This window comes from Crotalus tigris, unplaced genomic scaffold (assembly GCF_016545835.1).
Source record: "Crotalus tigris isolate CLP2741 ecotype Arizona unplaced genomic scaffold, ASM1654583v1 scf7180000017560.2302168, whole genome shotgun sequence".
In the NCBI taxonomy this organism is placed as follows: domain Eukaryota; kingdom Metazoa; phylum Chordata; class Lepidosauria; order Squamata; family Viperidae; genus Crotalus; species Crotalus tigris.
Window position 1 is genome coordinate 1,803,489 of NW_024096474.1, and position 12,566 is coordinate 1,816,054.

Genomic DNA, 12,566 nt, shown 5'->3' on the forward strand with positions numbered 1-12,566 from the left:
GAAAATAAACAGGAGGTTTAGTTTGCTGAAATTTATAGGATGGCCTAACAGAATGAGCACTTAGCATTCTTACATTCAGAAACTGAATTCACACCTCTTCTTTCTCAGTATACCTTTCAAATAACTCTAAAAATATCCAATACACAAGTCCAGATTTTGGTCCAAAGGAAGACTACAGATGGAAGAGAAAAGCTCATTGACTATTGAACCACACTGTTGTCATCAAACAAGAATTTCAACCATTTTTACTGCAGTACTTAAGTGAATCACATGGTTGCTAAGTGAATTATATGATTGTTAAGCGTCTCCAATTGACCAGCTGGAAAGATTGCAAATTATAATCATCTGACCTCAAGATGCTGCAACAGTCATAAATAACAAGCACTCAAATTCCAATCACTTTACTGTGGAGGTAAAGCTTTATAATTGGCAGCATTATTTGTGGGTTTATGGTAAACTCATAAAAAGTTAATCCTCCACCTTTACACTTGCCATCAAACATGATGCAATCAAAACAGTTTGATATACATTAAAACAAAAACCTGCTTGTTGCAATTAGTGTGAAGAGTCTCACCTCTACTCGTTTAATATCTTCTTCCAAAACACTCAACTCCTTCTGGATTTGCTCTAACTGCTGTAGATTTAAAAAAATGATTTAAAAAATATTATACTGGCAAGATTATTATAAGTTACTTGTGACAGAAAAAGAGGTCGTGGGCACAATAAGTGGTAAAATAACAAAATGCAGTCATGTATTTTTAGATATGCATTCTACCAGTAGACTAGTATATCAAAATGATAAAATAATACCAAAATTATGTTCCTCACCATCAGTTTACAAGCATGCTCAATGCTAATAAATAGAATTTGCTTTTCTTAACAGCTAGTAAAAAAAACCCAAGTAATATGGCAGTCCTTCGGATTTGAAGAAATTATATTGTTGTGCAGTCCATCTGTGCACATGGTTCTGCAGATCACCCTGGAAGCACAGAGCAGTGGAATTCCATTGTTGCAATATCTATGGAGATCATTTTGTGACACAGCTCATGGTTTTCTAACAGGCTTCATAGCATAGGGCTTTCCAACAGGTTCTGTTAGCAGCTACAGTTTCTAGTTCCTTTGGCTGGATATAATTATTATAATAATAGTAAAGTTGGACGGGACCTTGGAGGTCATCTAGTCCAACCCCCTGCTTAGGCAGGAAACCCTATACCATTTCAGACAAATGGCTGTCCAGTCTCTTCTTGAAAACTTCCAGTGTTGGAGCATTCACTGCTTCTGGAGGCAGGTTGTTCCACTGGTTAATTGTTCTGTCAGAAAGTTTCTCCTTAGTTCTAGGTTGCTTCTCTCCTTGATTAGTTTCCACCCATTGCTTCTTGTCCTTGGAAAATAACTTGACTCTCTCTTCTTTGTAGCAGCCCCTGAGATATTGGAACACTGCTGTCATGTCCCTCCTCGTCCTTCTCTTCACTAAACTAGACATCCCCAATTCCAGCAGCCATTCCTTATATGCTTTAGCCTCCAGTCCCCTAATCATCTTTATTGCTTTTCTCTGTACTTTTTCTAGAGTCTCAACATCTTTTTTGCATCACAGTGACCAAAACTGGATGCAGTATTCCAAGTGTGGCCTTACCAAGCCATTGTAAAGTAGTATTAACACTTCACGTGATCTTGATTCTATCCCTCTGTTAATGCAGCCTAGGACTGTGTTGGCCTTTTTGGCAGCTGCAGCACACTGCTGGCTCATATTTAGGTGATTGTCCACTAGGACTCCGAGGTCCCTCTCACAGTTACTGCTATTGAGCAAGGTACCCCTTATACTATACCTGTGCATTTGGTTTTTCTTACCTAAATGTAGAACCTTGCTTTTTTCACCATTGAATTTCATTTTGTTAGATGGTGTCCAGTGTTCAAGTCTGTCCAGATCCTTCTGTATCTTTAGCCTGTCTTCTGGAGTGTTGGCTATTCCTGCCAACTTGGTGTCGTCTGCAAATTTGATGAGTTCCCCATCTATCCCCTCGTCCAAATCGTTGATATAGATGTTGAAGAGCACTGGTCCCAGAACAGAGCCCTGGGGCACCCCACTACACACTTCCCTCCATGTAGATGCGGTTCCATTGAGGACCACACGCTGAGTATGGCCGGTCAGCCAGCTACAGATCCATCTGGTGGTGATGCTGTCTACCCCACATTTTTCTATCTTGTCAAGTAGTAGGTTGTGATCTACTTTATCAAATGCCTTACTGAAGTCCAGGTAAATTATGTCCACAGCATTCCTTGTATAGGGTTTCTTTCACAGAGTCTTTGTAGCGCTTGTGTGGTTGATCTCAAGGTCTCTTCCCAGACTTCAATATACTGTAGAGCAACTGATGAGGTACATCTGTTCTGATTATCTGTCCCACCCATCTCATCTGAGCTCTGATAACCAGGGATCCAATGCTGGTGGACTCTGCACAATCCAAGACCCTCCAAATTGGACATGTGATTTTGCAATTGAATGCCAAGAGTGGAGAGCATGCATCTAAAATTTCTCTTGTTGTTTGATGTGCCTTCAGTACAGAGTCCAGGACATAATCCATATAGAAGGGATAACCACAGCTCTGTAGAATTTGTTGATTGAGCACTCTAGTACACAACCACTCAGTGCCCTTTTCCAAAGATCCATCACTCAAGATGATGCTTCCCAAGTATTTGAACCTGTTTACATTTGTCAACTGGGTGTTGTCAACAGTGATTTTGGATTTTATGAGCTTGGTATTTGGCATGGGTTAGTGAAGTACTTCAGTCTTTTTCAGGCTGATAATTAGGTTGAGAAGCCTACCAGCTTTTAAGAATTTGTTCAGCTTGTCAGCAAAGAGGGTTCCTTGAATGATTGTGTGAAGGCATTTCATATTATCATCTTTTATTGCTTTATTGTGTATATAAAAATATTTCCTCTTCAGCAGTACAAATATGGCCAATGTTAAACATATTTTGCCTTTCTTAAAAGTCATTTTAAAAAACTATACTTCAAGTAATAGGAAGTCACTGATTCTAGCAACAACTGGTGCTAAGACACTTGAATACTCATTTATTTTAGGACATTTAGTAAGATAACTGAACTCAACTGAAATTGTGTTTGTCTAGCAATACATACAGTATGCTGATACTTTAGAATTAGCAAAGATGATAGGGTTAATGTGCCCCAATACCTTTGAAAAAAATATGCTGAGTCAGAACTCTGTAATATCATAATTTCAATGATTCACAATTAGCATATTGCCTAGTAAACAAGAAAAAACAACTAGCTATTGATCAGATGAATTATCACCTCAGTGTGATTCCTGCTAAAGAGATTTCACATAATTCTCTACATCTTTAAATTGCTTCTCAAGAATTTAGATTCCTCATTCTCTATTTTTAAAGTAGAATCTAATATTTATTGCTATGTTTGGAAGAATGTAATAACAGCTGCTGAAAACTCAGAGGTAGAAAAATATATGACTATTTATTTAAATATCTGACGAACTTATATTTTAAGCATCACAAATCCAAAAAAAGAAATGCACACTATTTTATCAGTTTGGATTTAAATATATATATGGATGTTCAAATCTACGATGCAGTTGAATTCTTCATTGCTTTTATCATCTCTCTGTAGTGTCCTATAATTCTTTCAGCAAAGAGATGGTATATGTGTGTGTGGCAGGGGGTGTTATCTAGCCAAATTCATTAACATAAGCTAAAATTAAAGAATGGCTTGGTAAAGGGGGGAATAGATTAAAGCATTTTGCTGTAATGCAAACATTACTCCCAGTTATATCAGGTTAATGTGATGATAAAATAATTTATTTCTAATATGCAACCACAATAGACTAGTTTATGGTTTAATTAGTTTTCTTAAAAGCAATCTATATCTCTAATAACTTGCATTACAGAGTTCTAAGTCAGAGCCTAACAATCGGATTCTGAAATATAAACAATAAGAGATAGACTGAATTGGCAAGCAGGAGAATTGGAAATTATTACTTAATATAAAGTATAATGCACAAGGCAACTATAATCTAGGATTAACTTCTCTGTACTTTAGAATATACAACTGTAAATTTAAAATCTACCATTATGAACAGTTTGCTGCTCTACATGTAATACTGCACAAAATATATTTGTAAGTATAACTGTTCTTCCTTAGAATAGACCTAATGACAGTATAATCATGCCTAATTATGCCTAGAAAAGGGTGGAATAGACAACATCACCACCAGATGGATTTGTAGCTAACAAACTGTACTCAACGAGTAGTCCTTAATGCTATTACATCTACATGGAGGGAAGTAAGCAGTGAGGTACCACAAGGTTCCATCTTAGTCCCAGTACTCTTCAATATCTTCATAAATGACTTGGATGAGGGAATAGAAGGGGAATTCATCAAATTTGCAGATGACACTAAGCTGGCAGGTATAGCCAACACCTCAGAAGACAAGCTCAGGATCCAAAAAGATCTTGACAGACTTGAACAATGGGTCCTATCCAACAACATGAATTTTAATGCCGAGAAAAGCAAAGTTTTACATTTAGGCAGAAAAAAACCAAAGGTATAAGTACAGATTAGGCAAGATCTTGCTCAAAAACAGTAACTGTGAGAGGGATCTCATAGACCTAGTGGACAATCACTTAAATATGAGCCAGCAGTGTGCTGCAGCTGCCAAAAAAGCCAACACAGTGCTAGGCTGCATTAACAGAGGGATAAAATCAAGGTCATGTGAAGTGTTAATACTACTTCACAATGCCTTGGTAAGGCCACACTTGGTCACCACAATGTAAAAAAGATGTTGAGAGTACAGAGAAGAGCAACAAAGATGATTAGGGGACTGGAGACTAAAACATATAAGGAACGGTTGTTGGAATTGGGTATGTCTAATTTAATGAAGAGAAGGACTAGGGGTGACATGATAGCAGTGTTCCAATATTGTAGGGGTTGCCACAAAAAAGTGGGAATCAAGCTATTCTCCAAAGCACCTGAGGGCAGGACAAGAAGCAATGGATGGAAACTAATCAAGGAGAGAAGCAACCTAGAACTAAGGAGAAATTTCCTGACAGTTAGAACAATTAACCAGTGGAACAACCTGCCTCCAGAAGCGGTGAATGCGCCAACACTGGAAGTTTTTAAGAAGAGACTGGATAACCATTTGTCTGAAATGGTTTCCTGCCTGGGCAGGGGGTTTGGACTAGATGATCTCCAAGATCACTTCCAACTTTTTTTTTATTATTGTTATTGTTGTTATTACTAAGGGTGACATGATAGCAGTATTCCAATATTTGAGGGGCTGCCACAAAAAGGGGGTGAACTTATTCTCCAAAGCACCAGAGGGGAGGATGAGAAACAATGGATGGAAACTAACCAAGGAGCGAGGCAACCTGGAATTAAGGAGAAACTTCCTGACAGTGAGAACAATTAACCAGTGGAACAGCTTGCCTTCAGTGATTGTGGGAGCTTTATCGTGGAAGTTTTTAAGAAGAGACTGCACAGCCACTTATCTGAAATGGTATAGAGTCTATTGCTTGAGCAGAGAGCTGGATTGGAAAACCTCCAAGGTCCCTTCCATATTCTATTCTATTCTATTCTATTCTATTCTATTCTATTCTATTCTGTCCATTTATTTCAATGAGAGATTTCTTAAATATAGTCAAGTGTGGATACAAGTGTAATCATTCTTTTTTTATCTTAGCTACTCCTATTTTCCAAAGAAGCCAATAAGATTTCTTTAACATTATGTCTGAACCTGAATTCCAGAACAGTAAACTAAAAAACTGCATATGGCCCAAATTTGTGGTTTGTGAGGAAAATAATCAACCAGGGATCTTATACTGAACATAATTTCAAACAAAATCATACATACTTACTGGTTTATTCAACAAGAGCAATCCAGCAAGATTCATAGGGCAACATGCATTACCATACTTGCTTAGATATGTTTAAATTGAGCCACTGATTAGCCATTTTTAAAAAAACAGTAAGATCATATATAAGATACATAAGATGTGTACTTCTATATGTATATATTGCGTTATATAGTAAGATGACGTTATACAGCAAACATTAAAGGTATTTGCAGAAATGTTGGTAAGGAAATGTAAGCTGTACTTAATTTATATTTATTTCAGAATCACCAATATAAATGCTTGAGAAGATTTACATAATATAGAAGCACAATTTGCTTGCCTCTTGTTTGAAATATACCAAATATCAACTCCTTTTTATTTATTCTTTTAAAAATTCCAAGCAGCCCCTCATGGCAATTATTATGAGCTCAAATTATAGTACTAAAATATAAATGTAAAAATATCAAGGTGAACACTATGTTTAACCCCCATTTTATATTAGAATCACAAGAGTTTATTCTACTCTAAATCTTCAATGGGACAAATCTCTGATGGGACAATGTTGGAAAGTTATCTCATGAGATTACACGTAATTTTTCCAAGCAGCAAAGTCTTAGGGACATTTTAAAAATAACTTCAAAACTTTCAATGCTCTGTATGCATTTAAGAATACAAATGATTTTGTTTAAATGTAAGGCTATGATACTCACATGTAATTCCAATATAGAAAATATAAAGAAGGAATCTGTAACAGTATGTGTTATAAATCCATGTACAGCTATTTCCTTGAGTCATGTTCAATTGTTAAGTTTGAAAAAGGTCAAATATTCATACTGGCCTTTCCACATTGGTTCTCTTTTGGCATTTATACAAATAGATAAAACTTGCAATTTATACCTCAAAGGTATGAAAAGTAAAGCAAAACAATCCACTACCCACACTTTTTAAAAAGTAATAACCCAACATGTATTATTTAAGAGAGTAATGGAAAGACGTTTTTAATAATAGTAAATCAAAGTAGGCCATGTTACCTCTCTCTTATTTCTCCTGGCAACCTTCAGGAATTCCATCAAAATCTGTAGCTGGGCAGCATGGGACTCCTGTAACAAAAAGTTGTATTAAACAGGGGAAGAGGCATTTAAGACACTGGCGTTCTATGCACAATATTTAAATACAGATATATATATTTAAAGTCAATCAGATAAAAATAAAGAGCTCTGGGATGTAAGATAAAAGGCTTTTTTTATTAATTGCTGGGCTTTCGTTAACAACCTGTTAACATCATCAGAGCAAAGGGCTAAATGAGAAGGGGGAGTATGTGCATAATTTACATAACAGTTTAAAAATATATGTAGGTCTTCGGTTATTCGGGTTTTCTCCCGCGTCAAATTGGAAGTGTCATGGCGATGTTTCGACGAAGTCTCATTCGTCATCTTCAGGCTGGTGCTTTCGGCTTCGTGCTTCTAGGAGCAATGTGTGTTCGTAGCTGTTTCTTCCTTTTAACTGCCAGTGCGGGTATGAACTGATTGGATGAGAGCTTGGCTGTGTTCTGATTGGATGGAGGTGTGTTCTGATTGGTTAGGAGCTTGGCTGTGCTCTGATTGGATGGGGGGTTGGCTGTGCTCTGATTGGTTGGGGGAGTGTTGGGTTTGGGTGGGGGCTTTGTTGTGCTCAGGTTAATCTGAGTTGCAGGGGGATGTGAGATGGTGAGCATTGCCATTGCTTGGCTTCGCATCCGTGGCCGTGCCCCATCTTCATGGTGGGTGTCAGTTTGCTTCATGTATGGATTGGAGGGGTTTAAAGTGGCTAATGATGCAGCTGTGGTCTGGCTTCTGGTTTGTGGTCGTGCCTCATCATCGGTGTGGGTTTGGATTTGCTTTTTGCGTGGACGTGTGGTGGTGACATCCTGTGTGGCTTTCGTGAGTGTGGGTCTGGTGTCATATATATTAGAAGGGCGTTGTATTACCTGAACGCCTTTTCTCAGTACGGAGATGGAGAATCCACCAATGGGTTTTCTCTGTCTGCCTGCTCTTGAGACCAAGTAGCCAAACTTGACACGCCCCCTCTTACTAGGAGATCCAGTCTTGACGAGGGCAAAAGTGGCTGATGCTAGGACGAGGTGTTGGCTCTCTTACCCCTAATAACAGCCTAACTGACCTTAGGGTGGGTGTGGATTCTCCATATCCGTACTGAGAAAAGGCGTTCAGGTAAGACAACACCCTTTCTCCAGTACAGGAGATGGAAAATCCACCAATGGGACATACCAAAGCCTCACTGTCCCAATGGGTGGGAAACAGATAAGGCCGGATCAACGTCCCCGGAAGCCACCTGCTGGAGGACCCTCCGACCAAAGAGGTGTCCGCAGAAGCGAAGCAGTCAATCCTATAATGGTGTACAAATGGGGAGGGCGAAGACCATGTTGCAGCCCTGCAAATCTCCTCGATGGATGCCTGAGTAGCCCATGCCGCAGATATCGCAGCACTGCGAGTGGAATAGGCTGTGATATGACTTGGAGCCAGCAGAGAAGAAGACTGGTACGTCTCTGTGATACAAGCCCTGATCCACCTGCCTATAGTGGCAGCGGACACCTTCTGTCCCAGGGAAGCCGGGTGGAAGGAAATAAAGAGGGCCTCAGATCTGCGAAAGGCTGCCGTGTGCTTGATGTAACGCCGCAGGGCCCTGCGTACGTCCAGTGTGTGCCACTGCCACTCCAAGTCATGGGAAGGATTAGGATAAAAATAAGGCAAAATGACTTCCTGTGCTCGATGGAAGAGTGAGTTGACCTTGGGCACGAAGGTGGGATCCAACCGAAGGACTACCCAGTCTCGTTGGAAGATGCAAAGATCATTCCTGACTGAGAGAGCAGCCAGCTCGGAGATACGCCTGGCTGACGTGATGGTGATTAAGAATGCGACCTTATGAGACAAGGCCCGCAATGGTGTATTAGCAATGGGCTCAAAGGGCGGTTTAGTGAGTGTGCGAAGCACTCGAGGCAGCTCCCAAGAGGGATACCTGTGTATCACGGAAGGCGTAGTGTTACATGTGCCCTTGATGAATGCGTGTATCCTAGGATGGTGAACTAGGGAAACCGAATCCGCTCAAGTGAGCAACATCAATAAGGCAGCCACCTGCCTACGAATGGTCGCAGGGGCCAGGCCTTTGTCCAGACCGTCGAGAAGGTAATCTACAATCTGAGGAACAGTTAGTTTGAAAACATCCAGTTTCCACCTTCTCCACCAATGGCAAAAATTCTTCCAGGTGGAATCATAAATGCGATTGGTCGCCGGCCTACAAGAGGCCTGGATCATGGTGACTGCCTGTGGTGAGAACAACTCTTGAGTCGTGATGCTGCGCTCAAGCACCAGGCCGCTAACTGTAACCACTGAGGGTCCGGATGTTAGAGGACCCCCTGGTGTAAGGATACGCAATGCGGGGGAATCTTCCATGGAGGAGAATGGGACAGATTCATTAGGTCGGCAAACCAGGGTCTCTGTGGCCAGTACGGGGCCACGAGGATCACTTCCGCCTGCTCCTGGAGCAGTTTGCGGATGGTCGTCGGAATGAGCAGGAGGGGAGGGAAGGCATAAAGTAGACCTTTTGGCCATGGAGACCGCAGGGCGTCCGTCCCCTCCGCCCCTGGGAAGTAATAATGGGAGAAGTACTTGGGGAGTCGGGCATTGCTCGACGACACAAACAGGTCTAGGACCAGAAGGCCGAACCTTTGGGATATCTCGGAAAAAATATCCGGATGTAGTCCCCATTCTGAGGGGTCTATCGTAAAGCGATGCAGAAAGTCTGCCTGCTGGTACTTGATCCCCGAGATATGTTTGGCCCTGAGGGAGGCCAGGTTGGACTCTGCCCAGGATCCCAGCAACCAGGCCTCGGACATAAGGGACTTGGACCTGGTTCCCCGTCGGTTCACGTGGGCCTTGGATGCCACGTTGTCCGTGAGGATCAATACATGACGGCCCCTGATCCGGTGGCAGAATTGGCGAAGAGCTAAGTGAATGGCCCTGAGTTCCAGCCAATTGATGTTGTGTCTCAAGTCTGCGCAGGACCAACGGCCTGCGCAAACTGAGACTGTAGAATAGGCTGGTGTCTGTCATGATGGTGACGTGGTCTGGCTCCTTGAAAGGTGACCCTTTGGTTACCGCTTATGAGAACCACCAGCAAAGAGACCTCAGGGTGTGGACCGGGAGCCTCACTTGCCGGTTGGATGTGCTGGCGTTCAACCGCTGGAACAGTAGGAGGAACTATTGGAGCTCCCGCAAGTGGAGTCTGGCGCAGGGAACTATGGCTATGCAGGTGACCATTTTCCCTAGAAGTTGGGAGAGTAAGACTAGTGGAACGGTGCGGTCTTTGTATACTCGGCGAGCTAGGTCCCTGATGCTGACCAACTGCTCCTGGGAAAGATAGACCATACAGTTTGTGGTATCTATGATGGCTCCCAGGTGCAGAAGCCTGGATAAGGGAACCGTCTGGCTTTTTTGGAAATTCACCGAGAACCCGTGCTGCTGGAAGACCTGAATAGTTGACTCCAGGTCCGACTGGGCTGCCCGGAAGGAGGACGCTTGGATCAAGATGTCATCCAGGTAGCACTGGATGCATACCGGTACCTTCCGTAGATGGACAGCCAGCACAGCCAGGATCTTGGTGAACACCCTGGGCGCCGAGGAGAGGCCAAATGGGAGGGCCTTGTATTGAAAATGGTGACCCCTGTAACAGAACTTGAGGAACCGCCGGTGATCTGGAAGGATGGGGATGTGGAGATACGCTTCCGTGAGGTCTACTGATGCCAGGAAGTCTCCCTGTCTGATGCCTCCCAGGATGGACTGGAGTGATTACATTTTGAATTTTTTTGTATGTGATGTAATGATTCAGACCCTTGAGGTCCAGAATTGCTCTCCATCCCCCGAGGTCTTGGGAACTACGAAGAGGATGGAGTAGAATCCCCCTCCCTTCTGATCTGGCGTACTGGTTCTATGGCCTGAATATCTAATAGATGTTGAATGGCCTCCTGCGTAAGCCCCCGTTTTATTGGATCCCATGAAGTGGAACAGGTGATGAAGCGACCCGGGGGACTGGTCAGAAATTCTAGAGACAGGCCAAACTGGATTGTTTGTAGGACCCAGGCATCCGTGGTTGTGAGTTCCCACTGATGGAAAAAGTGGGTAAGTCTTCCCTCTATGAGAAGTGTGGTATGAGAGTCACTTGGACCTCCTGTAGGGGCTCCCTGCCCCTTGAAATGGTCACTTGTTCTGGTTCTGCTGCCTGGGTCAAAATCCTGATCTGTCATACAGACGGTCATATGGCCTGTCCTGCCTGGGCGTGGAGGGCTGGGTGGCTGCTGAGCCTGCCACTGGCTGAAAGGACTGCCTGCGGAAATAGAGTGGCACGCTTGTCGGGCCATTTGGTAAGATGAGCCATGACCTTCCGCTTGTCCTTGTTTTCCACAAGGTATGGAACCAGGGCTTCCCCAAAGAGATTGTTGCCCAGGTAAGGGGCAGTTGCGAGGCGCCATTTAGCCTTGGCATCGGCCTGCCAGTGTTTTAGCCAAAGCATCCTTCTGGCTGTGATGTTGGAGGCTAGAGACCTAGAAGCAGTTTACTGACTGCAGAGTCGCATCTGCAGCGTACTCCGTCGCCGCAACCATTTTGCTTAGGTCCTGGTGGGTCCGAATGTCCTTGGAAGGGATTCTGGCCTGGAGTTGGCGAAGCCATAAAAGGGTGGTTTGGACAAAAAAGGATACACAAGTGACCGTTTTAATTGCCCATGCAGCTGATTGATGGGTCTTTCGAAAGGCTAAGTCCCATTTCCTTTCCTCTACTTTAAGAGCCTCCGCCATGTCCCCAGAGACTGCAGTTTGGGACACCAGAGGGGTCCAGGCTTCGTCTACCTTGGGGATCTCCAGGGCCTCAGTTAGGTCTGTAGAAGTGTTAAACATCTTTTTGTCTGTCCCACCTACAGAAGGAAAGGAAGAAGGAGAGACCCACTGCTTCTTGATCCCTTTAAGAAAAACAGAAGGACAGGGAACATGGTGCTGGGCTGTCACTGTTTCAAAGAATATCGGATTAGGACTGGAATCCGATGAGGCCTATGGCTGAGGCAACTGATCGGACACTATGTTCACCGTTGTGGTGGCCTTGCAGAGCAAAGAGAGAAACAGAACTGGATTAAACAGGCCACCCGATGGAGATGGTCCTGGGGGAGGTTCCTCCTCCTCTCACAGGTTGAAATCCGGCAGGTCACCACCCTGCGGAGATGAGTATCCGCTAACTGATGAATGTGCGGGAAACGTGGGCTCCTGATACATAGGCATCTCCGCTGGAAGAATGTAAGGTAGAATAGCTGATGTGGGAATCCCCTGCCCAGGCAGTTGGTAGGACCTTTCTGCCAGTGCACGGTTCACCACCTTGGACAACAGGGCCTCCAGGCGGCCATCGGAGAAAATGTCTCCGAGGTCTGGTCCCGAGTCCGGCAACTGTCAGGGTGAATGTGGCCTCAGGCACCGAACCTGAGAGTAGGGTTGGAATATTAGTTGCTGTGTGCTGAATTGGCATTGAAGGGGGGCAATGTGTGGCGGAGGTTTCTGCCAAGGACCACACGCCCTGAGCAGAGGATGAAGGGCCTAAAGGAAGGTCGAATTCAGGGGCCACCAATTGATCTGTCTCTGATCCTGCCAGTCTCTGTGCTCTGGAGAACTT

General features: G+C 43.5%; 1 protein-coding gene across 3 annotated transcripts in view; it reads right to left on the reverse strand.

Moving 5' to 3' along the window:
• COP1 (COP1 E3 ubiquitin ligase) overlaps positions 1 to 12,566 on the reverse strand; it is a 171,340-nt gene that overhangs the window by 118,834 nt on the left and 39,940 nt on the right. For all 3 annotated transcript variants that reach the window (XM_039348666.1, XM_039348656.1, XM_039348649.1), the window contains exons 6-7: positions 6,894 to 6,962; positions 575 to 634 (exon numbers count right to left, since the gene is read on the reverse strand). In XM_039348666.1, coding sequence (XP_039204600.1) covers positions 575 to 634; positions 6,894 to 6,962 — 129 coding nt within the window. The remainder of the gene's footprint in view (positions 1 to 574; positions 635 to 6,893; positions 6,963 to 12,566) is intronic.